The sequence below is a fragment of the Molossus molossus genome, unplaced genomic scaffold, assembly GCF_014108415.1.
Source record: "Molossus molossus isolate mMolMol1 unplaced genomic scaffold, mMolMol1.p scaffold_m16_p_19, whole genome shotgun sequence".
Classification (NCBI taxonomy): domain Eukaryota; kingdom Metazoa; phylum Chordata; class Mammalia; order Chiroptera; family Molossidae; genus Molossus; species Molossus molossus.
The window spans coordinates 28,271,496-28,296,995 of NW_023425354.1; the positions used below are offsets into that span (position 1 = coordinate 28,271,496).

Below are 25,500 nucleotides of genomic sequence, written 5' to 3' on the forward strand. Positions count from 1 at the left end.
ATCATTTATGAGGTCCTTTTTTTTTTTCTTCTATTTTCCAGGTTATGTTTTTTTTTCAGGAGGGATTTTTTTTCCTCTTCTTTTGTTCTTTTTCAAAAAGGCTTACTTGCCTTTGTACAAAAATGATCCAAAGCTAGAAAACAAGGATGAACCAACAAAAACAAAACAAAACAAAACAAAGAAATGAAGAAACACAACCCAATTTTCCCTCCCTCCCATCCCTCAAGGGCGCCCAGGCCCCCCTCAGGGAGGACTTCCCACCAGGCCCCAGGGTCGAGGCAGTGCTGCCTCCTCAGTGGCTCCTCACTGTGCTTACTCAGGGAGATCAGCCCCCCTCCCTCCCCTGTGCTTACCCCACTTTGTGCTCCTGATAGGAACTCTGGGGCCTGCAGACCCACTCCGTCCTCCTTCCCCGCCCACACCTCTCTGCTGGCCCCTCGCTCTGCCCTCTGCAGGGTCAGGGCTGAGAAACGAAATTAGTTTCTCCCTCCCCTTCCAGGACCTGGCCAAAAGCCTCACTGTGGACATCTTCTGGAAGGCAGGTGTCCACAGGTCGGGCGGGGTGGCCTCTGGGACCGCAAGGATCTCACCAGTGGTCATCAACTCCCCGTTTATAAACCACGTCTTATCCCTTCCCTGAAAACCCTCAGATCTCTGAGAGGACAGTTGAAGGTCAAGTCACCCTACCCCTGGGGTCAGAGACGACCCCTGCCCCCTATCAACCTGCTCTGTGTTCCCCCCATTTCCCTCACAACCAGACCCTTCCCACCCTCCAGGCCTCAAAATCTAATTATCTAAGCCCTTCATTCTTGCCCACCCCACCCCCGTTAAATAAGTTAATGCCATTTAAAGTGCTAAATTAGGAAACTAAAAGTACCAAACGCGCCCCCTCTGGGCTGCCCTCTCCAGTGGCAGTGCCCCCTCCGCCCACAGCCAACAGTCCAAAGCCCCTCCCTGCCCTCCGCGCAGGTCAGGTGGCTCCTCGCCACAGGCAGGGAGTCCCCGCAAGCCAACTCCTCTCCAAGGACACAGATTCAACAGCCTCACATACCCCACACCCACCCTGAGGCCCCTCAAACTCTGAGGCCCCTCTTCAGCCCCAAGATCTCGACTCCAGGCCCACCAGGGCACGGGTGGAACGGAGCGCGGAAACAGCCGAGTTCAGCCGCGCGAGCTTGGACAGGTGGGGCCCTCCAGGGCCGGAGGCTGCCTGTGTCCCATCCTGCCGGCCTGGCCCGGACTGGTCCGATGTCCAGGTCTTCCTCCAGGGAGGTTTCCAAGGGAGAGAGCTGGGGTCTCCGCAGTCCGCTGCTCCAAGTCTCCCTGGCTGGGAGTTTGTTTGGCGTGCTCTTGGGAAGTTGGGGTGGGCAGGTGGGGAAGGAGGGGAGGGCACAGGAACTTCAGGATGGACTTGGACGGAAGAGTGGAGAAACAGAAAAGGGAGGGAAGATGGCAGGAAGTGGGCCGTTCTGGAACAGGGAATCAAAGGAACGTGGTGTGTTTTGGTTCTTAGTTGCACTGCTTTGCTTTTTTTTTTTAAAAAAAAAAAAAAGAAAGATAATGAAAAGTGAATCATTTATAAAACCAAAAACACCAACAGGGGATGGGTGGAGAGAAGTGAGGAGGGCCCCCCCCTTCGGAGGGTCTGGGGAATGGAGGGGGGGTGGAGATGAAGGGAAGAGTAGGGAGATAAATGTCAGGGGTCAGGGGGCGGAACAGGCTGGGGTGGAGGTGTGAGGGGGCTTCTAGAAGGAGATGGAAGAATTCCTTGCCCCAAACGAAGTCAATACGGGAATAGAGGTTCTGGAAGCCGAGGGCTTTTCTGAAACTGGGCTTGAGGTCTCATTCGACCCGCTCATCTCTTTAGATGGTTTAATGGCCTGGAACAAAAACAGGGGTCAGGGGTCAGAGAGAGGAAGGGAGAGCCTTCATGCTGGCCCCCAGCTGAAGCTTTAAAAAGTGAAAAACCTCCACATATCCAAAAGAAAATTAACTGCGGAAGGAAGAAACCAGAGGGGCATCTGGAGAGTGGTCCCCTGAGAAGGGGAGAGGGGGCACAGCAGGGCAGAGGGGGGCACAGAGTTGGACCGAAGGGCCTGGGAAGCGGGGTGGGGACACAGGTCCAAGGTCACTGATAGGAAAGGGCGAAGGTGGAAGAGAGACCAGAGAAGCACAAGGGAGATGGCACCAGGGCCAGCAGACAGGGAGAAAGGGGCGTGGGGAAGAGAACAGGGGAGGAAGGGAGAAGAAGTGAAACGTTAGCTGCCACGGGGCGCTGCCCTCAGAGCAGGGGGAGTGGAGAGGGGCTCGTAGTCCCAGCAGCCCAGCAGGGGCCCTTCCTCCCGCAGCAGGAGGCTGGCTCTAAGCAGAGGGTCCTGTGGTGGCATCTGGGTGAGCTTGTTCGCCATGAGGGCTTCTCTAAAGGACCTCCCACCCCCACCCTGGAAGAAAAGGCACTGGCTGCACCGAGGCTCACCCCCAGCTGCGTCCTGTATAACTTTCTCCAGCTCTGAGCTGGGCCTGGTGAGTAGGCAGTTCACCCCCTGGTAACATGGCCTGTGCTCCCAGTCAGCTGACCGTTAGAAATAACCCAGTTCCTTCCCCACCCCCAGGAACTCCCTGCATCTATAGGGTCCTGGAGGTCTGTATGGTTCCGAGCCACCTGCATCACCTCCACCTCGAGGGGATGGTGTCAAAAATGCAGATTCCCAGGCCTGCTCTAGCCTCCAGCTCTCGTGTGGGCTCAGGAGCCTGCAGATCAGCAGGCGCCCCGCTGATCCTGCTCACACTTAACTCAGATCCACTGCGTCAGGGCGACACAGACTGGGTTTCTGCTCTGTCTCTCCTGGCCTTGCTTAGTTACTAGTGTGACAACTGAACCGTATTGATTAAAAAAAAAACAACCAGAAAGGAAGAGGACTGGAAACAGAGGGCTGTGGCCCTTCGCCAGAGACCTCCTGCCGGTTAGGTCTGGGCAGGGTCAATCTGTTTCCCACGACCTGTATCATGGGCCAGCTGCTGGGTCAGCTCTGTCCGATGCGATGCGTGCGGGGGAGCGGGCTGTGCCCCAGCAGCCTGGAAGGGAAGTGAGATGGCCTGCAGCCTGACCACTGACAGGGAACCCGCTCCTGGCTGCTGGTGATCATTCCTTCTTCCCCGTGCACAGGGCTTCATCTGGGGCTGGCTCACCACACCGCAGCCTACAGTCTACATTTCGCCCCAGTCAAGACAAGTTCCCCGGCTGGGTCTTCGCCCCTCTGCTCTCCTGTGGCTGTGCAGTCCTTCCTCAGAGGGTCCCCGGGCCGCAGCGCAGGGGCTTCCCGTTCACTCAGTCCTTTGCCGAGAGCCGCGTGCCCTGGCTCTGGTCCCGGCCCCAAGAAATCAAGTTTAAAGGCAACCAAGAGTTCTCTTACTCCCTGCCACTTACCTTGGGCTCCTGTCCTGCTCCTCCCCTCCCACTGTTTCCTATTTAAAGTTCTTTCTCCCAAAGCCAAGTGGGAGAGGAGCGCGTCCGCTTTCTCCCCATCTCTTCACATCTCACCATGTCCCGGGCCAGCTGTTTGATTCCTCCTGGCTGTCCTCTTTGTTCTCAACCCATCTCTAGTTAAAAGGTTTTTCTGTTCCTTCCCTTTAGCCTTTGTTGAAAGCCTCCGTCTATTCTGAGCTTTGGTCTTTAAAACACCTGCCTTCCCGCGTGGGCCTCTATCTGCCTCCCTCCTCCGCCAGCCTGCGCCAGGCGTCTAGACAGCGCTCACTAGCTGGGCAGCGTGCACACGGGCAGCCAGCCCCTTCTGCACGGAGACCTCTGTGGCTGCTCTGTGAGCATCTCTTTGGTACAGTTCTCTCAGGCCACCTTCCCTCCCAGGAGGCTGGCTGCAGCGACAGCCAAAACCCACTTTCCTGAAGCTGAGGGAGCATGTCCAGCTGTGCCCGTGACCTTGTCCTGTGCAGCTCAGAATTCTCAGGAGACAGCTGCGGCCTCTGAAGGTTCCTGCCACTTGCCTGTCACCAGCCAGCTCTTCCCCGTTGCTCCCAGTCATGTCTAGAGAAGCAGAGCTTTGTCCCCTCCGGGCAGGCAGAAACCTCACCGATGCTCGGCTTCCAGCTGGAGAGACTGGAACTGTTGGCTGGGGCCCAGAGGGCTGGGCGCTGCCCCCTTCCTCTCCCTGTGGGTCAGCACCCTCTGCATGCTTCCTGGATGCACAGATTTCCATGCCTGCTGGCACCTCCTCCAGGACCATTCCCAGTGCCACCTCCCCCCCTGCCCACAAGCCCTTCTTCCTGCTGTGGCCTGAACCAAGCACTGGGCCGGCAGGAGAGGCAGAGCTTCTCCAGCCAAGGAGAGCGGGTCCTGATCATCTGTAGCGGTCTCAGCAGCCCCTTCTCCTCGCCAGCGGAGAGAGGGGAGCTCGGCGGGGAGTTTCCAGGGAAGTTTCTCTTGTTCCTAAAACGAGAGCCCTGGAATGACGGCGCCCACTGAGGGGAGGTAGAATGGTAGGCCAACAGGACCAAAATAGGAAAGAAACCCAGTTCCCGATGTCCCTGGACCGCTGAATTCCCCAGCCCTGGGTCCCACCTGCTTCCAGACTGCTTGTGTTACATGATACTTTTCTTGGTTGTTTAAGCCATTTTGAATGGGAGTTTCTGTGGTTTGCAGTTAAAAGTATTCCAACTGATACGTGAGGCCCAAAGTTGGTCCCCCGATGCTCTAGTCAGCAGTGTCCAGGTCATGCTACCGTGTCACCCAGGCTTGGGGAGACCCACAGGTTATGCTCCCCGACAAAGCAGGAGGAGCCAGAATGAAGACAGTGGATTGGCATCGGACGGACCTGGGTGGAAGTCCCAGCTCTGCCACTTCCTCACCCTGCGACTCTGAGCAGGGTTTCCCCGGGGGCTTCGTGTCCTCACCTGCAAAGCAGGGAACACAGTCCCCACAGAGTCACATGAGATGATGCAACACAGAGCGTGAAGCCTGGTGCCTGTACTCATGACACAGTGAGTGGTGGCCATTATTATTATAATCATTTCCCAGTCCTTTGTCTGTTTCCACTGCACTGGGCCTGATCCGGGCAAATTCATTCGCCCATCCATTCGCCTACCAGCTAACATTTACTGAGTGCCGATGTGGGCCCAGCGCTCTCTAGGTGCGAAGGGGATTAGCAATGACAAAGCAGATTAAGCACACGTATTTTAGGTTACAAAGTTGTTATGAGGATTAAATAAAATACATAAACTTGACTACTGGCTATTTTCTATCTGCCTGTCCATGCCCCACCCCCATTCCAAGTCCTGCCCTGCTCTGTGCTCTGGCTGGTTGACCCTCCCATGCCTTTGCTGACTGGCTTCTGGTTGGGTTTGGCCAATGGGATTATGGCAGGGTGGAGAGAAAGGGGGTGAAGTTTCCTCCCCACTACCTCCCTCCTCGGTGTCCTGTTGCAGGCAGCAGCCCCGCCCTCCATAACTACACCTCCTGCTGTCCAGCTCTCACTGGGGTCCCTAAACTCTACGCCTTCCTGCCCCCCTCTCTGAGGGAGGTCCAGCTTCCTGCTTTCACTAGTCCCTGGATAACGCGACATCCCTGTTTTCCCTCAACCCTCTGGTGGTCCCTTCTTTACAGTTCCTTCATTTGAGCCATCTGAGAAGACAGAGCAGGTGCTCACAGCTTTCTCAGCCCGAGTAGAGGAGGGGCTGCCCCCAGTTTCATGTGGGCACCAAGCCCTGCATCCTGGCACCCTGCAAATCCGGCTGCCATCCCAGCCCTGGATCTTGAGCACAGCCTCCAAAGGATTTTTCTTGGGTATGTCTCTGACCTCTCTGTAGCATCAGGCCCCATCTCAGACCCCCCTTCCCTGGATCCTGTCTCTGTGGCTCCGGTCCTGGCCCTCCTGTTCCCTGCCCCCATCATTAGCAAAGGCAGCTTGGAGCTCATGTGTTAGGATCACATGATGAGGAAGAGGCCTCTGCCCAGCCCTTGACAAATGTACAGTGTGACCAAGGACAGCGGTGACTCTTTCCCTCTGAAGAGCACTTGGTGGCTTTCAAAGCTCTTTCCCACACCCAGCATCATGTGACCTCAGGACTCATCACTAGGTTTTTATCCTCATTGTAGAGGGCAGAGGACCCTGACCAAGGTCACAGACTGAGTTGGTATGGAGCCGTGTCCCAGCCCAGGGGCCAGAGGGCCAGGGGACCCAGGTGGTTGGGCCAATGGAGGGGGTGGGCAGAGGGAGCCCAGGCTGTCATGAAGCGCCCTGGGCAGCATGTGAAGGGCTTTCTATTTCCTTACCCCACAGGGACCCTGGGCACAGGTTTCAAGCTGGGGAAGTGATGCAATCGAATCTGCATTTTACAACACCCGCCCACCCACAGGTCTGGGAAAACTGGCCAGAGGTGACAGAAGTCACAGGGAGCGCAGAAGGTGGGGCCTGAGATGACTTTGTTTCCTGCATCTGTAACTTGAAAAAATTTCCACACGTCTGTACTACTGTATCAGAAAGAAGATGCTTTCGTAAAGAAAGGCTACTAGAAAAGTGGAAGAGCCACAGCCAGACGAGAGGCAGATGTGTGGAGAGAGAGCAACTATGTCTCTGTAGGAGGGGAGGGACGAGCTCCAGAGACGCCCAGGGTGGACACCTGCGGGTGGGTGACATTTCCTAAGGGGAAAGCAGCTGACAGGCTTGAACTCAGAACGGAGACCGGGGCAGGGACAGATGGCTCCTGGCGCCCAAGGAGAGGAGCATGCGGAACGAGGAGAAGCGAGGCCGAGGGGCCAGCGCAGGGAGGTGAAGAGGCGGGCAGAGGAGAAACGCCCAGAAAGGAGTCAGGAGAGTCAGGTGATGGCTGACAAAGGAGGAGAGGACGCCAAGCGTGGTGGGTGGACACGGCCCTCAGTGTGTGGGGCGGGTGGCAATATGCCGTCGTTCTGCAGAGGTGGGGGGAGTCCGGTTTGGAGTCCACTGGAGACCTAGCCACACCCAGTGGTGAGGCTGGAGGGAGGCGGAGTGGGCTGGGGACTAAGTGGAGGAGAGAGCCATGGAGGTGACTGGAGGGGCAAGGGAGAGGCAATGGCGATGAGCTGTGCGGAGTCAGGGTGAGAGATGGTGGACCATACGGATCGTGGAGGGAGGGGCCAGCTGAAGAGGCTGAAGCAAGTGTGTTTTGGGGGAGGGGGTGCCAGACAGTCTGGATGTGAATCCCGCTCCACCACTTGCCAGCTGTATGATCTCACTTAGAGCCTCAGTTTCCCCATTTGATAGATGGGGTGAGTGTGAAATGAGACATGTGTTTGGCACAAGTGAACACCCCACAAACGTCAGCTGCTGTTCTGGACACAAAGGAGGGACCAGCCTGGACAGGACGAGTGGAACTCATCTAGGGTGGTGGCAGGAAAAGAGCTGGAGATGGATTTGCAGGGTTTTGGGGGGCCCATGAGGAAGACGGGGCCCAGCGGGAAGCTGGTGAGAAGAGGCCGTCGGGGTGGGCAGGTGGATGCCCATCTCCACTGCGTTCTCTAGGGAAGCAGCAGGCTGGCAGGACCTGTGTGCCCAGGGCTGTCACAGGGCCACGTGGTGGGAATGGCTGGCATTCCTGGGTCCCAGTCCTGGCTGTGACCCACCTTGCTATGCACCCTGGGAAGGCCCTTCCCACCTCTGAGCTATCCCCTGAGTTGTAAAGGAGGCGGCTGGAATCACACATTTCTTTTTTTTTTTTTTTTTGTGGTACGTGCCCCTAGCGGGGGCCGAACCCAGGACTCTCTGGTCCGCAGGTCAATGCTCAACCGCTGAGCCAAACTGGCCAGGGCGGAATCACCCATTTCTAACTCCTGCCTCGGAGCCTAGAACCTTGTCTATGTCACAGCATCTGCACATTTCACAGCCCCGACCCCACCGCAGCGCCCAGAGGGGGCCTGGCATACAGGAGCTGCTGAGAAATAGTCACGGAACCAAACAGTACACTAAGGCCTTTCCACATGTAGCCCAGGGACCACCTGCACCTCTGACCCAGCCACACGTGGCCACAGGGCAGGAACACCCATGGGTGAGGTCAACTCTACACCCCAAGCCTGCTAACCAGATCTGAAGGAGGGTAAAGCACCCCTCTGCTCCTTCCCCACCTGGCGGTCAAAGTCTCTCTTCTCTCCCCTTCCCCATCCAGTGTCAGCGGGAACACACTGAAACCCAAACACAAGACAAAGGCAGATGCAAGGTGGCTTCTCCTTCAGTTGGGAGATGGCCGAGGAGCTAGGAGGGGGGCAGAAGTGGCAGCAGAGCCCCAAAGGGCAGGGGACTGGGAGTGGAGAGAAGGAAGCAGAGAGGAGGGCAGTGGCCGAAGATGAAGGGGCATATCAGCCCCCCTCCCACACCCAGGGCAGACCAGGCCTCAGAGGGGACCAGTCACTGGGACTGGTGGGGACAGCAGTCTGCTCGCTCCTCTCCTGCAGAAGCAGCGGGCAGAGGGCTCCCCGGCCTGTTTGGGGGGCGTAGGGAGGGGAGAGAGGAGCGGCTCAGGGGGCTGTGGGGCAGCCCTGGCAGGGAGGACGGCTCTGGGCCTCGGGCGGGAAGGCGATCACAGGAGTAATGACAGGAGATGGCGGCACACAGCACTGCAGGGGTGCGGGTGGGGGGACGGGATGGGGCCAAGGTCCTGCCCCTGTGGTGCCCACCTTACCTGCTGCTGGGCCTGGATCCTCATGTACTCGGCCCTCTGCTTGCCGTGCTTGCCTTTGTCGGGGCTGCCGGCCTGGCCCTGGGCTGCCTTCAGCCTGGAGGCCCCTGGAGTCACCACCTTCATGGGTGGCACACTGCCACCGCCACTCTGCAGGGAGAGGAGAAGGGTCGGGGTTGGAGGGGGAACACACGGGAACCCTAGGCACTGGGTGGGGCCTCCGGGGCTGGGACCCCTTCAGTGGGTCCTGGAGACCCCCCGGCTCCACCTCCTCAGGGCCACTTTGAGGCCAGGTTTAGGCCTCCCTGAAGGAGAGGTGACAGGGGCCACCAGCTAGGTTCCTAACCACTCTGCTCTCAAGTGAGAACTATTTGGTGGTTTCTTACGATAGGCCAGAGGCAGCTGGTGCCTCCCGGGGGAGCCCCTTCTAGAGTGCGGGTCCCTGGTACCACCCCCACTGCAGTAAGAGGCACCGACCTGGGCTCAGGAAAGCACTGAGATCGGGAGGGGGCTTCTCATAATGGCAGGCAGAGCAGGACTGGCAGCCCTGCGCCCAGATCGTCCTCCCAATGAGGGGGTGGAGGTGAAGTCTCCCTAAGGTGAGCAAGTCCAGCCCCCTCGAACCACCCCAGGTACCAGACCGGCCGAGAAGCACTCAGAGGCAGAGGCGCAGACAGAGGACGACAGACAGAAAGAGTCAGACAGGAGAAGGGGAGGCGAGGGTGGGTATGGAAAAGGGGGAGAGAACTTTATTTGTTGGTTTACAGATACAGAGCAGAGAGGCCGGAGTCCCTGCTAGGGCTGGATGGGCTGATCCCTAGGGGGGCCAGCTTCCCAGCCTCCTCGGGATCAGCCTACAAACCCCACCTGGCACGGGACTCCCAGGAGAGCGGCAGGAGCTGAGGGAGGGCCAGTGGGAGGGGCTGTCAGTGCTCCTGCAGCTTCTGGCTTCCTCCAGCTCTGAAGGCGGAGAGACTGGAGCACTGAGGCAGGAGGAGAGGACAGGGGAAGAGGCAGCCACCTTGGGACTGGGGGGCAGGGATGGGGGGCCGCCAGAGGGCTCCTCGGAGGGGGCTGCGCCCATCTGGCTCAGGGTGGCTTCCAGCTCCCAGAGCGTCTCGTCCAGGCTGTCCATCCGCTGGGTGGCGGCACCCCTCACCATGCAGCCGAGGCCGGCAGCAGGCTGGCCCTTACACTTCCTGCTGCAAGGCTGGGCGTCGTGTCCCGAGTCCTTGGGGGTCTCCCCTGGGTGGGTCTCAGCAGTGGAGGGTTCCTGAGTTCTGCCTGGGTCTGGTCCCTGAGAACAAGGGACCCTGGCTCCTCCCTCTTCTGGACTGTAGCCCCCTATCCCCTGTCTCTTCAGAGGTGTCCCTTCCGTCTTGGGCATCGAGCTGCTCCTGGGCCAGGAAGCCGTGGCCACTGCCTCTGGCGGGGCCTGTGGGCCATTCCAGCCCCTCCCACTGCCAAGCAGGGTCCTGGGTCTTGGGGTGGGGGTTGGTCTAGGGCTGAGCTCCTCAAGCCTAGCCTCTGGCGGGGAAGGAGGGTTGGGGGCACACTCTGTCAAGATGATCCGGGGGATGCAGAAGGCCCTGGCGCCTGGGGACACCTGGGGGGGAGAAGAAAGATGAGGGAGAATATGATCCCTGCAAACCAAACGATCCCAAGCTGGGATGGGGGCTAGACAGTGGGTGAGCCCAGATCCTTCCTTCCGTAGATGGGGAAACTGAGGCAGGGGAGGGGCCTGAGTGAACTCAGCAACCAGAGGCAAAGCTGGGACTAGAGCTCAGGCCTCTCTGCACCACCTCCTCCAGTCTCCCCCTTTCTGGCAGAGATGGCTGTTTCCCTAGAAGCACAGATACGTGCTGACTTCTCACTGCTAAACTCTGGGACAGGTCTCACAGCTACTCCCATGAGTTTGCCCACCTGTGCAATGGGATAGCAGCATGAGGGGCGGGTAGAGAACTCAGTGAGCTCATGTGGGCATGTGCTCAGAACAGTGCCTGGCACGTTGTGAGTGTTTGATAAACACCAGCTATCTGTTGGTTGAACTGAATGGTGGAGACCAGCAGCCCTGTGTGGGTGAAGACCAGATGTGGGTTTCAGGCCTCTGAGGGCTGGGCTTTCATCCTCCTCACAGGCCGGGGCTCCTGGTGCTCCCACCCCAACTTCAGAGCTTCCTCCAAGGGCTTCCCAGCCACGGGAGGGGCGCGGCCAAGTCCCTCTGCTGCGCTGGGCTCGCCAAAGCCAGAGCACCTGCTTCTGTGTGACCCAAGCTCTGGCTTTGGTGGGGGCACAAAGAGATACTCCCAAACTGAGTGGCCTCTAATTCAGAGCACCAGTGTGGTGCCAGGCTCTGTCACGTACGCACGCCTTCACCTTTAATCCTGACTGTAACCCATGAAACGGCTACTACTGCCGCCTTCTCCACTTTACCAACGCGAAGTCAAGGGTGGGGAGGGCCATGTGATCCACTCAAGGTCATTTACCCACAACTAGCTAGTGGCAGAGTCAGGATTTGAATCCAGGTAGTCTGACTCCAAGTCCGGAGCTTTTTCCACTAAAAGGAGCCATAGGGAGATATATGGGGGGCAGCAAGGTTCCCCAGCCTCCCTCCCAAGGCAGCCCACCAGCCCTGCCACCTGCTTACCTGAAGGTAGGGGTGCAGTCTGGGAAGGCAGAGAGGGTGACCCATGCCTGCTTGGCTCCACTGCCCGATGGCACCTCAGGATGCAGAGGGTGAGCCAGGCTCCAAAGGCCAGAGGAGGGGTTTGCCCACTGGGCCCCTTTAGGATTGGCTCCCAGAGCCAGAAGGGGGCAGCGGCTGGGTGCCGAAGGCACAGCCCACTGGGGGCAGCCCTTCCATACTGCTCATGCCCAGATGGCTCCTCAGACTGCTCTGTGCCCTCCTCTGCCCAGCAGACAGCACTGCCCACCCATCTGGTGGGTACCTGTCTGCTCCCCCTGGCCAGGGAGGAAAGCACCACTAGGCCTCAAGCCAGGCCAGAAATCAGGTGGTGGCCAGCATGGACCCACTGTGGGCCAAGGAGAACCAGACGAGGCAGGTGAGCCTGTGTGTGCATTGGAGGCTGCCCTCCCCCTGCTCCAAAGTGATTGAACAGAGGGAAGATTCCCAGACCGCCCCCCACAGGTCATCCTCCCCAAGCACGGTCCCCTTAGGGTGCAGACAGCAGGCCCACCCCCAAGTTCCCAAGAAAGAGTAAAAGGAAATAAATGCAGTGGGACAGCAGCAGAGACTGAAGTTAGAGAGAAGGAAGAACTTCCCAATGCTGAAAGATACTGAGCCAGTAGCCAAGGAAGGGTATGAGTTTCTTGCATTCCAAACTCCCTGACCAACGGGGCAAGATAGGGCAACGGATCCAAGGGAGGCTGTAAGTGAGCTTCCCCCTGGGGAGCCCTGGCCCCTGTGCAAGGCATAGATTCCAGTGGGAGGAAAGGAGCCCCCGCCTGGCACAGGCAGCAGAGGAGGGAGAATGGCAGAGACCAGGCAAGGGCTCAGGACAAAGTCAGATTTTGAGTTGGATGTAAAGCCATCAAGTGAACAAGGTCCAAACTCCCATCTTGGACCAAGACAAAACCTAGGCTGCAGGCCTGACCTAAACTCAGGCCACAGACTGGAACAAAATACCCAGGCCACCATGGGCCAACTCAGAATCAAGCCTGTAAGAAAACACACACCCAGTGGGCCACTGGATACTAGGCTGCTGGAGTCTCAGGGATGGAAGGAAGGGTTATGCACCTGTCCTTAGAGCGGGGGAGGGGGTGAGTCCAGGTGGGTGAGCTGTGGCAGTGGTGGGGACCAGGGATGTGACTGGCATTTTAGCAGGTTAGCGTGACAGGTGAAGAGAGGAAGCTGTGGAGCACAGGCAGACAGAGCGCCGTGAGAGGTGGGGGCAGCCTGTTACCTTCCACGTGGGGCCTGGGGCTGAGCCCCCGGGGGGCCCTGGGTCCTGGGGGGACAGCAAGGTAGGGATCGGCTGGCGGCGGGGCGTAGGGGGGAGGAAAGACACTGAGCTTCTCTCAAACACCTGGGGAGCAGAAAGTGGGGGAAAGTTTGGAGGAGAGGCACAGGGAGGACAATGGAGGTGCCACCCATGGCTCAGCCCTCACAGGGAGGGTAGCCTGGGCGGGCACTGGAACGCCAGCTCCACTCCTCGGCCCCTCACAATGGCCACTGGCCACTCTGCCCTCCAGTTTGTCCAGAAGCCCGGGAAGTCTAGGGTTTCCAGCCACTCAGGAGGGGGGCTGAGAACACTGGACTTTGAGGGACTTGGGATGGAGCCGAGGCATTTGGGTATAAGGGCATTAAATGTTCAAAGAACATTTGAGGATGGAGGTCTCAGAACACGAGGGTCTCGGGGCCGTGGAGGTGGGCCTCAAAGACTACAATCACAAACCTCAAGCTGAAAGGAGAGACTTTAGATCCCCCCACTCCACTTTGCAATGGAAGATGGGGACCTGAACAGGCCAGCTCTCAGTGGGAGGCCTGAGTCACACCACCTGTCCTGGTCCAGCCACCTCCCCCTAGGGTCAGCTTGGCAGGGACAGGGAGCAGGGTCTGGCTGATGACTCGGGGGCCAGTCGCACCCCTGACCCACCTCCAGCTCTGCGATGATGCGGTCCTCATCGTCTTCATCCTTGATGGCAGAGGCCATGATTGGTGGTGTGGAGGCCGGACGGGCCACCTCGGACACAGTCCGGCGCAGCTTCACTTGGGGTTTCTGCACCTCCAGCTCCTCAGATTCGGCCTTCTGCAAGGCCCAGGCCCCCGTCACGACCAGGCTCTGCTCCGCCTCCAGCATCAGCTCACCTCCCCGGCTCCAAGGGTCCAGACCATTTCCCATCTGCCCTCGCTCCTCATCCTTCCAGGGTGGCCCCGTCCCACAGTGGAAGCCCGAGCCAGAAGAGGAATCACCACTGGCCAGCCCCCTTCCTTCCTTCCTCTTCCTTTGAGAGAGGGGACCACCCAGAGGCTCTCCAGAGGTCACTTCAGGCACCAACCTAACCCAACCTCCTCATCCCCTGGCCAGTGTGGGGTGGTACCTTAATAAAAGTTGAGTCCTTCTTGCTGGTGACCACAACCTCTCCAGTGCGTGTGGTGGTCAGGCCGTGGGAGGAGGGGAAGCTGCGGCGGGGAGGGGGCGGTGGGGGTGACTTGGAGGGCTTCTCTGTGCGATATCGGGGCACTGTCAGCTCATCTGCGGGCAGCCAAGGGGCTGGAGGTCAGGGGACCTGTAACCCTGGAGTCTGTGGGCCACATCCGACTCCAAGGGGACAAACCCTGCTTCCTCCTCCGGGTGGAGGGGAGAGGAAAGTCCAGGGGAAAGGACACAGGCCCCCTCCTCCTCCTCTCTTATCTCCCCTGTAATCCAGCCCGAAGCCGTCACTCCTCTCACACTCTCACCCCTGACACCCAGGGCGGGCCAGAGCCCAGCAGCATTGGCAGCACCTGGGAGCTTGTTAGAAATGCAGAAGCTCAGGCCCCACCCAGAGCTTTGGGATCAGAAGCCAGATTTTGACAGATCTTCAGGTGATTTCCTGTAAAGGTCCCATCTGAGAAATGCTGCTGTAACTCATCTCTTTTTCACCTGCCCCTCAGCCCTGCCCCGTAAGAAGCTTCATCCGTTTTCCATCAAGAGAGAACAGTAACTATTGCAACAGCCTGTCCCTGCCCACCCGGCTCTTCAGTTCTTCTGGAGATGGAGGCTGTTGCCAGGGCAACCTGCAGAAAAGTCATTCAAACCTGCCATTCTTCTGCCTTTGATCCTCAGTGGCTCCCCATTACCCAAAACCACATCCAAACTCCTTGGCCCAGCACCCTCTGCACCTGCCAATCTTTCCGTCTCAGCTGTGCTTGCTACTCCCTTGCCGTGACAAGTACACACCTCCAGGCATTCGCACGTGCTGTTTCCTCTTCCTAGAATGCCCCCACTGGCCAGGAAGGCACCAGTGGAAAGTGCTTCCAACGGGAAGCCCTTCCTGCCCTCCCAGAGCCTCCTCTAGGGCTGCTCAACACCGGAGCTCACCTCCACCACTGCATTTAGCACCTCATCCTCCTTCCGGTTTACACACTAGCCTGGGACAGATCACATACCACACTGAGCTCAGTGCCCTCATCTGTAAAATGGGAATAACCCCTTCAATGGTTGCCTGGGGTTGTTACAAAAGTGGAAGAATTACTATACAGGAAGCATTTGAGGCAGTTGTCACACAGTTAAGTGCTTGATAGACACATATGTTAGTATTATTCCCGAAATAAATTTTAAGTTCCTGAAAAGCGAGCTGTATCTTATTCCTTTTTTCCAGCACCTAGCGTACAGTAGGTGCTTAACAAATATGTGAGCAGGAATGAATGATGATGATGGCCATTTCCGGTTCAGATTTACGCCTCCCCTGTGAGCTCCAGGCTGGGGTGGGGGTCGGGAGCGCAGGAACCACGCCTGTATTGACGCTCAATGCACCGGTGTCTGCACAGCCTGGTTCAGGGCCCGTGCTGGGTCAGCAGTACAGACCGGTGACTCTCTGGCTGGACTCGCTCCTCCTCCCTGTGTGGCCCTCTCAGCAGCGGTCAGGGCAGTGGGAAAGCCCTGGAAGGGCCAGCTCTAACCTAGACTCTGGGTCTCCCTTTAGTGGCTGAGCGTCAGGCTGCTGATGTCCCAGCACCTGCCTTCTCCAGCAGCCTGACCATGCAGATTCTCACTGCCATATGCTTCCCCCATCAACCCAAGAGCTCCTGAAGATGGGGCTCTCCTTCTCTGGGCTCTTCAACCACCCCCAATTTCCCCCATACCTGAGCCCCTCCTTCCACTGGGCTCCGCTCGGGGTGCTGCCTTCTGGCTGTGGGGCACCTTGGGGGGCTTGTGGTCAGGGGTGGGGGCCGGGCCTGGGTGAGCCTTGCTCGCACAGTCTAGGTCAGGGATGGCCTTCAGCAGCTCCGCCTGTGTCTCCTCCAGCAGCCGATTGATGTCCTTGGCACTATACTGGGTCAAGGCTGCCCGCTTCTCCTCCCAGTCTCGCTCTGCAGCCTTAAGAGGAGGGGGCAAGAGTCAGGACTGAACTTCTGGGGCCTCAGCCCCTTCCCCCAGCCCCACATACATAGGATGGTAAAGGAAGCCTCATAGCTGGTCCAGCCCCGAGGACCCTCAGACTTCTCCTTGAATATTACATGCTTCCTCTATGAGTCTGGCTACCTTCTTTATATACTACTCTCTTGATATACTTAGACCTGATTTTGGATTTTTGTCTTTTGTTTCATTGATCACATAGTCTATTCTTATGCTTACACCATACTGCTTTAATCATTATAACTTTACAATATGTTTTTCTGTCTAGCAGGATGAATGTCACCCTTAATATGTTTCTCAGGCTTGTTCCTCCCCCAGGAAAAAGTGCCCACACCATATCGGCTCTTCCAACCTAGGATGGTGGGAAGAATGTGTGCACCTAGCTGACCCCCTATCCCGGGTCCAGTACCTCAACAGACACAGCCTTGTCCACGCTTCTCTTGCCAAGAACGTCCAGGCCTTTAGTGGGGTTGCCCCCCTTGGGGGTAGAAGGGGTTCCCTCAGCTGGCCCACTCAGTTCATGGAGGTTTAGCGGAGGGCTGGGGGGAGGTATGTCAAAGTCCAAGGTCTTGTTGAAGTCAGTCTCAGCTGTCACCTTCTTAGGGGACTGATTCAGGAGGTTGTTGGGGGGTGGCCACACACCCTCGTCCACTTGCCTGGGGTTGGAAGAGTTAGGAGCAGCTGTGAGACCAGCAGGGTGGTGGGCCCATGGAAGGGAAGACTGGCATAAAGGGGGCAGGTGTAAGGACGGCTCTGGGGTCTTGCAGGACATAGGCAAAGGAACGGGCAGGAGTAGCTGTATCCAGCATTAGGGACAGCCAAGCCTATAACAAGTCAGGGTTGAGGTGTAGCTCCAGGTGGCACATCAGTGCCCTCTAAAGTGGAGTCAGGATAAGAGGTTAGGCTGATCTACCAATCTGGGACCAGTGTGTGACCCCATGGGAAATCAGAGATCAGAGATAAGAGGTCAGGGATAGAATGACCTTCGGATCTGGGCCAGCATGTCTGTGACCCCACGGCAACGCTTGAGTAGCCCATCAAGGCGCTGTGGCTCCTCCTTCAGGAACTTCACGGCCTCCACCTCCACGCGCAGCACTACCCGCATCTTGCTCTGTAGGCCTGGGAAGTGAGCTGAGGGGACCAGAAGGAGTAACTGAAGGGGGAGCAGCTCAGAGGACTGGGAGAGTAGGCAGCAGAAAGGGCAGGGTCTGAGGGTGGTGGCAGGGGTGCCTCAGGGACTCCCACCTGGACCATGTGCCACATTCACTGGCCCCCAGGCTCACCCTTGAGCTCAGTCAGTGTCTCCCCGAGCTGTTTCAGCACCAGTGCCTTCTCCTCCAGCTCAGGCCCGGGCACCAGCCGGTGGCTGTGGGAGACATCCCTCTGGATCTTCTCCACCGACTTCTCCAGGTCACTGCAGCCACAGAGAGACCCTCTCAGCCCCTTCTGGCCCCAGCCCAGCCCCCTGAAATTGGGCAGCTGGAAAGAAATCAGGCCACCAGTCAGATAAAAATTAAAAGCCATTCACCAGGCCACATGCCCAAGTGAAGTTGGAAATGCCAAACCTCAGAGATGAGACTTCAGAAGAACTCCCTAACAGGGGCCCTGGATCCCCTTTTGAAGTTCTGATCGTTAGCCACATCAGCTCAATCTTCCTCCCTATAACTTGCATCCTCTGATTCTCGTTCTGCCAAGGAAGCAGCAGAGAACTTGGCAGCCTTTCAGAGAGCTGGAGGCAGCTGCACGAGCCCCTCAGGGTCTCTCTTTTCTTGCAGGTGGCACTGCGGTGTCCACCTACCTTTTCTCAAATGATCCAGATACTCAGCCTCTTCCTTTGAGGACAAAACTGCTTTTGATTTTCAACTGGCTTATGCTGAGCTTGTGTCATTTTAAACCCCACATCTTTCTAAAATGTAAATCAGACCAAGTCACCACCCGCTGTGTTGAACCTTAAATGGATCCCATCATTCTGAGGCTAAAATCCAAACTCTTCAAGGCGGTCAAGAAGGGCATGAGGGTAATAGTTGAAAATTTGGCTCTAAAGTCAGGCAGATCCAAATTCCGATCCCAGCTCTGCCCATCCCCATGAGAGATCTTGGGCAAGTCACCTACTATCTCCAGGCCTCAACCTCCTCTCCAAAATATGGGGGTATTAAGAGCTCCTTCCTCTTGGGGCCATTGTAAAGATTAAATAAGGAAAAGGGGTGGCAAGGGTCAGGCCCTGGGAGCTGCTCTTATTTTCCCTCCAGCCACATCTCTTGTTCTCGTCTGGCTTGCTTCTGTTCAGAACTGTCCAGAATTTCTCTGAGGTCCTTGTATGTGCTGCCCTCTCTGGACCTTTTTAATGCCATTTCCTTTATTCAACCACACGCACGCACACACGGCCACACACGTGTGCACATACACATATACATGAGATTAATTCCCACTTGTCCTCAGGTATCAGTGGGAACCTCTCCTCCCTGCACTTGGGGTTGGGGTCTGCTCCCTGCCCCCCATCTCCTGGAGCTCCTGTTTGCTGCACTGTGAGCTCCAGGCAGGCAGGAGCCATGCCTTCCAGAGTCATCTCCAATGCCCAGCACCTGGCAGGCTGCCTGGAGCCGCACAGCTGTCTGTTAAATAATTGTGAAATAAATGAGTAAGTGAAAGAAAGAACTATTGATCTCAGTGGGACCTCCAAAAAGAAAGGGGAAAAAAAGAAACAAGAAAGAAAGAACTGCTGCCCAGGTAGGTCATCTCAATTCTGTACTCGAGCCACTGACATTCCTGACCCACATGCGGGACTTTACACACATCCCTGTCAAATCCTATCTGTTGGATTTCAGCTCAACTATCCAGGTGGAAACAACTTCTGAATCTCAGTTCTTCCATCCAACAGATTTGTTCCCCCTCAAAGCTCTGTGTCATCAGCAAATCTTATCAGCATGCCTGAGACATCTTCATCCAACTAGTGGGTAAAAAGACAGATCACGCTGGAACCAAGGATAAAATCCTGTGACTCAGCACCACCAGTTACAGAGCTATTGTGTCCTAAGCACTTATTGTGTACCAGCTGCCACACTCAGCCCTTCCCTTTTATTACCTTATTTCAGCGATTTTCAACCTTTTTCATCTCATGGCACATGTAAACTAATTACTAAAATTCTGTGGCATGCCAAAAAAAATGTATTTTTTGCCGATCTGACAAAAAAACAGATATAATTTTGATTCATTCACACTGGACAACTATTGTTGTGTTGGCTGTTGTCATTTTTTTAATTGACAATCTAAGGGAAAAGAAGTCAGTGCCCCCAACTAAATAGTCAGGTATTGCATTTTTGGTTTTTTTTTATCCTCACCCAAGGACATGTTTCCATTTTTTGTTCAGATAGAGTGGGGAGGGAGAGAGAGAGAGAAACATCGACGTGAAAGGGACACATCGAGTGGCTGCCACCCGCACGACCCAACCAGGGTCGGGGACAAACTGCAACCGAGGTACATGCCCTTAGCAGGAACTGAACCCGGGTCCGCAGTCCGACGCTCTACCACTGAGCCAAACTGGCCAGGGCTGGTATGGCATGTTTTAAAAAATTATTGCAGCACACCGGTTGAAAATCACTGCCTTATTTAATCCTCACAACAAATCCTGTGAGTGGGAACCATTATTATGCCCAGTCTACTGACAGACAAACAGTAGCTCAGGCACCAGACTACATTTCCTAGCCTCCCTGACTGTTACAAGTGGCCATTGGACTGAGGTTTACCCAACGGAATATGAGTGAAAGGGGTACGTGTGGTTTCCAGGCCTGGCCCATAAACCCTGCCACGTAAGCCCTTCCATGCTCTTCTCCCCTTCGTGTTGGTTGAAAGGCAATGACCCTGTGGGTGATCTTGGAAGGCACATATTGAAGATGGCAAAACCCCCATAGTCCAGAATGACTACAGGAGGGCCGTTCCACGAACCCACTCCATGCTGTTCCAGGAGAAAGAAAGATATGTCTGTTACTTTCCAACCATTATGATTTGTTATAGCAGCTACCCTAACTAATTAATTAGCCACCTTAACTAATACTACTGACTTTGGCATTTGAAAAAAGAGGCTCAGGTAGATTAAGCAACTTGTCATACAACTATTTTGTAGCAAAGCAGGATCTACTCATGTCTGAGTTCAGCCATTGGGTTCCACTGCATCTCACTCCCACACTGGACTAACATCACCCCAGCGCCATCCACGGTCTCACCCAGCCCTTGCTCTGTCACATGGGAAAGAGTAACTCTCCTCTGCTCTGTGCGGCACCTGACTGGCTCAGGGAGTGCCAGTTTTGTAAAATGGTCACTCCCAAACATCACTCTGGGCAGGGAGAGACCTTCATTTAAAGGAGGATACAGGCCTGGCCAGTTTTGCTCAGTGGTTAGAGCAACAGCCTGAGGACAGAAGGGTCACAGGTTTGATTCCCAGTCAAGGGCATGTACCTGGGCCCTGGTTGGGATCATGCAGGAGGTAACCCATTGATGTGTCTCTCTCACATCTTTCACATCAATGTTTCTCCCCCCCTCCCCCCCCTCTCTTCCACTCTATCTAAAAAGCAATGGAAAAATATCCTTGGGTGAGGATTAATGAAAAAAGAGGATGCAGGTAAACCTTTGGGAGAAGGCAACTCTGCCAGTCTCAGGCGGAAAGAACTATCCCTCACCCTACTTTAGGCCCAATTAGCACCTTGATTTAGGGGCCCCTGGCCTGGACAGGCTCTGCAAAAGAGTCCCTGACCAGTCCAAGTCTAAATACTGGGATCAGAAAATGGTTGGGCTTTGCAGACCCAGGTTTACTCCCAGAGGGGTCAAGAGGAGAGAGTCAGGACAGACCAGCTATATAATCTGCAGGGCCCAATGCAAAATAAAGATTCTCCCCCTAGTTAGAAAAGCATTAAGCATTTCAAGACAGTAATAGCAGAGCATGAAACCAAGCATAGGGACCTTAGGAGCATGGGGCCCGTGTTCCTGCACAGGTCGCATGCCTACAAAGCCAGCCCTGGGTTAAGCCAAGTCAGGCTCCAGAGGACAAAGGGTCTTAGTCAGCAGAGGCTGGCCCCAGGGGCAATGTCTACACAGAGCTCAAGTGCTTGGCTAGAAGAATAGGTGAGTGAGCCAAGCCGAATGAAGCACAGTATTGGCCTTAACTTCCTGCAAGGTGCCAGGGCAAGAAAAAGGGACAGAGTGAAGCCAAATAAGAGCAATTGTACAGGGGTAAGGAGGGGCCTGCTGGCCCACCTAATGTCCAGGGAGGCCAGGGGAGCTGTGCAGGGCTGGTGTGCAGCTCAGCCCAGGCACCACCCAAAAAGGCAGGAGCCCCCTTCAGAGTAGATGGAGAATCCTGCCAGAAGCACTCTATCATCCCCCAAGCTCTCTCAAGTGAGCAGTCTGAATAATGGGCTTGATAACAGGGCAGGGGGTAGTGAGTCTCTATGTTCCTGGAGAACCAAGGGCCCCAGGAAGCAGAGGACCAGACATTCATATGACAAAAGCACAAGTCTGTCCTTTCATTTCTTCTGCCTCTGTGCTTTTTTATTTCCTTTTATTTTCCTTTAATGTCTCAATACAGTTGTTTTTTAAAAAATTCCAACCCAGCTCCTATGTGCTGAGTGAGAAGGGGCAAGGAGAGGACAGAAAAGTCAGGTAATAGAACTCCCAGGCTTAGGGGTGGATGGCAGCTGCCAGTCTACTTGGAGATCTCACTGGAGCTGGCACTAAACTGTCACACCTGGAGTGATGAAGTGGCTGCAGCCAGCTTATTTCTGAGTAGGATGATCCTTTATTTCATCTCAGCTACAGTGGTTGTGGGAATCTCTGCACACATACCACCAGGCTATGTGGGCCCAGGGCTGAGGAGCAAGGGCACTTCTCAAGGAGCCCCTTATAAAAGGTACAATCAGATATGACTTGGTGAGGAAGCTGGGCTCCTCTGAGCAGCGTCTCCTGGCTTAGTAGCCAGTTGAACCCAAGCCCCCTCTGGAAAGAACTGCAAGAAATCTTAATACTGGGCACAGATGAGGAAGCCACAGCACAGAGAAGAGCAGAAACTGCCCTGATCACACAGCCTCTCAGTGCTGGAGCTGGACCTCAGGTCCTCTTGTGCCCTGTGCCACCAAGAAGGAGGCCAGAGGAAGGAGCAGGGCCTCTGTCTCTGACAAGAGAAGACTGTGGTGGGGTGGGGGTGCTCACACAGTGGACCGACAGCAAAAGGTAGCTTCTTCCTTCATTGGTGCCAGACAATCGAATCTTGGCCAGACAGCTATTTGCTAAATTTGGTTCAGAAGACTGTCTTCTGTTAACTCTTCCATGTCTAAACATCTGGGGGTACGATGTTCTCTACTCCTCATTCCTTCTGAAAATGCTAGATCTGTACTAGGATGGGAGGAGAGTGTTTCCTTGACTATGCCTGGTCTCAGAGATTAGGGAATTGGAGTGCTGGCCACTGTGGCTGGTCAGCACCGAGGTGACCAAGCTGGCAACACGTGAATGCTCCACCTGAATACCACAGCATCAGTTTACACGGGTCACAGGCCAGAATGAAAGCAGACAGGGGTCAGAATGAAATCAGACAGCTGGCCACATAAAACTAAGGCTACAGGCCATGGGACATCCACACTGTGGCCCATTAGGAAAAAAGACCTTAGCAAAAGCAGGCATCAAGCCAGAAAAAAAGAAATCAGGAATTGCGCCAGATGGTCAAAGGTTTGTGGGTCACAGAGAAATCAGGCCACACAGAAGGAAATCAGACTTCAGAACCGACCAACGTCACCTGTGATTCAGAAGGAAGGGCGCTGCGCCTCCCAGTGAAACCAGGCTGTGCGGTACCCAAGGTACCCAAGCCGTATCCCCAGCCCTCCCTCCGCTGCTCGGCCCAGCCTCACTTGAGCTGCTGGGTAATGAGCTCCTCGTCGTTGAGGTAGCGCAGTCGCTCCTCTTCCACCAGGGTGCGCTGTCGCTGCAGCGGGTCCTCGTGCCGCCGCGCCGCCTCCGACACGCGCATGCTCAGCTCCGCCTCTGTGCCCTTCAGCAGCGCGCGCAACGACTCGAGGTTCTGCAGCTGCCGGACGCAGATGGACCGATGGACCGGGGTGGGAGGGGATGGAGGCACGCATCAGGGAAAGGGCCAGGAGGAGGCAGGCAGAGGACAGGCAGAGGGCAGCCCGATGCTGGGCGGGCTCCACAGCAAATGCGGCTGCTCGGCTGTGGCCGAGAGCAGCAGCGAAAGGGTGGGATGGTGGGGGGCAGAAGCCAAGGGCTAAATTCTGGAGAACAGAGGCAGGAGGAGAACGGCATGGGGATAGTGGAGGGAGGAGTGCTGAGTTGGCCCATGCAGAAGGTGCGGCTGCATGACTGTGAACGTGAGCAGCAGCGAAGGGGTGGGATGGTGGGGGGCGGGGGGGCGGAGGACAAGATTACTGTGCTGGGGAAATACAGAGGCAAGGAGAACAGGGTATATGGGGGATAAGGAGTGGCCTGCCGACCATGAGACTGCATGGCTGTGTCTTCGATGGACTCGAGCACTAGGATTTGATAGAGTTTCGTTGCTGGGAAGGGTAGACTAACTTAACCCTTGAACCCATTTCTAAGGCCGAGTTAGAGCAATGGTGGGGGTGGGCGAGATCTTATCCGTTGCCCAGATGGCAACTCTCTGCCCACCTCCAGCCTGTCTCTGTTCATTATTCTCACCTGACGGGCTCTAGGGCTCTCTGGAGGAGCGGGCACAGCGATGCCAGGCTCCTGACTGGTGGGACCATCTGCCAGGAGGGGCAGGGAGGGGGAGCTAAGGGGATCCGGGGGAAGGGCTTCCGCCCCACGGGGGGGGGGGAGGGGAACTGGGACTTCCCTAAGTACTGACTGGGGGAGGCGGTTCAGTGCGCTGGATGGGGGTTCCAGGAGCGGTGAGGATTCCGGGACGGGGAAGGAGGGCTCATTGACCGGGACACGGCCGAGGGGTGCGGGCCTGGTGAGGGCAAAGAGATTCAACGAAGGGACAGAACTCGAGGAAGGGGAAGGGGAGAATGCGTTCGAAGAGGGGCCCAGTGGGCAGTTTACTCAACTTGGCATTGACAGTGTACAAAGAGACACGGTTAAGCGAGTATGAGACGGGGCAGGACTTATGGGAAAAAGTTTCCGCACAAGTGGGTGGGTTCTGAGGGGGCGGGGCAGGGAGCGTGGCCCTAGAGGGGGCGGTACCTGGAGCTTCCGCAATTGCTGAAGCTGGCCTCGCAGGTCACTGGTGCTGTTCTGGAGGCCACGCAGGTGCAACTGCATCTGCAAACGGCTGATGGCAGTGGGCTGTGCCGCAGGGGTGCTGCTGGCTGAGGGTGCGGGAGGGCCGGACACTGGGGTGGCCCCGCTGCTCCGGCTGCCTGACCCACAGGCTGCAGAAGGACCGCGAGGGTGGGAGAACAAACCCTGAGCTTGGAGGGGTTGAGGCAAGGTCCCACACACACAGTAGCGACAGAAGCATGTGGTTTTGACTCCCTGCCCCAGTTAGTGGTCAGCCCTTCTGTGGGGAGCCAGGACTAAGACATCTTGGGCTAAAGTGACTACTCTTTTATCCTTTCAAGCCAGGTGACATAGTTATTGTTTACTGATTGGGAATCTGAGGCTCAGAGGGTTTAAGGACCTGTGGGAGAGGGGAGGGTCACTCACGTGCTGAGGGCGTGGCTGCTCCATTGGAGCCTTCGATTTTCTCACTGTGGCACAGGGGAAAGATACCCATCAGAGGGTCCAGGCTGGCCCCAGACAGTCAAAGCTGGGTGAGACCTTAACATAATCGCCAGTCCCCTGATCTGGAGTCCCAGACTCATACCCACCATCACACGGTGAGACATTGGCAGAGCTGAGCCCAAGGCTCCTGCTGTCCACTTTCCCTTCCTCTTGCCCCACCCACAGGCCCTGACTGGTGTTGGGACAAGTGCCTTACCTGGGGGTCTCAGGCTCCGAACCTCGTAGTAGGGCACTCTGCACCAGGCCTGTGAGGCTGGCAATCTGCTTCTCCATGGCCTCCATGCGCTCCCTGGGGAGGGTGGTGGCTTTGAACAAACTCTTCTCTAGGCATGAGGTCCCTCCTGCCCAGCCTCCCATCACTAAGATTGACAATTAGAGGAAATAACATTCCCTCCAGCCACCAGCACACAGGCAATTCAAAGAGCCCCACCACCTAAGGATCAAGCCCACAGCCATCCTCCCACCCCCATATAGCATTGATAAGCTTGTCTCCATCTGACAGTAACCCCCTCCCTCTGCAACCTATCTCTCACCAGTGGCTCCCTAATAGGCCCCACCCTTGCCTCTCAGTGCCGCCATACATTTTCCCCTTGCCTGGTATGCCCTCCTCCCTACCTCCTCTCTGAAGCCATGCCAGAGTCCCCAGCAGCCTTGCGGAATCCCTGTACACCCACCCAAGGGAAGTACAAGCAATTTTTAATGTGTCTCCCCCACTAAACAGGGTAGAACCAGATTTACCCACCTTGGCATTGACAGTGACCAGTGCACTGCCTGACACACAGGCCACAAGAGGGCTGTGTGAATGTAAATTACTTCTACCTCTCAGCAGCACTGCCTGAGGGCAGAGGGGGATAGGTCAGTGCCCCGTTACCTCCTCCAGCTCTGCATCCTTAGGAAGGAGCTGAATGATGAGCAAGAGTTCCCCACATCGGAAGCTGCCTTACTGAATGTGCCTCTCTCTCCCCATCCCTATTTCTTACCAGCAGCCCCTCCCCGGTGGACTTCAGCAGGC

General features: G+C 56.3%; 1 protein-coding gene across 1 annotated transcript in view; it reads right to left on the minus strand.

The window, feature by feature from the left end:
• Window positions 1-1,600: 1,600 nt before the first annotated feature.
• Window positions 1,601-25,500, minus strand: part of SRCIN1 (SRC kinase signaling inhibitor 1) — a 65,722-nt gene continuing 41,822 nt past the window's right edge. Inside the window, 12 exon segments of the mRNA XM_036268823.1 lie at window positions 1,601-1,880; window positions 8,668-8,814; window positions 13,281-13,433; window positions 13,726-13,880; window positions 15,473-15,707; window positions 16,156-16,402; window positions 16,730-16,877; window positions 17,030-17,160; window positions 22,637-22,812; window positions 23,949-24,136; window positions 24,411-24,454; window positions 24,685-24,777. Coding sequence (XP_036124716.1) covers window positions 1,746-1,880; window positions 8,668-8,814; window positions 13,281-13,433; window positions 13,726-13,880; window positions 15,473-15,707; window positions 16,156-16,402; window positions 16,730-16,877; window positions 17,030-17,160; window positions 22,637-22,812; window positions 23,949-24,136; window positions 24,411-24,454; window positions 24,685-24,777 — 1,852 coding nt within the window. The 3' untranslated portion in view covers window positions 1,601-1,745.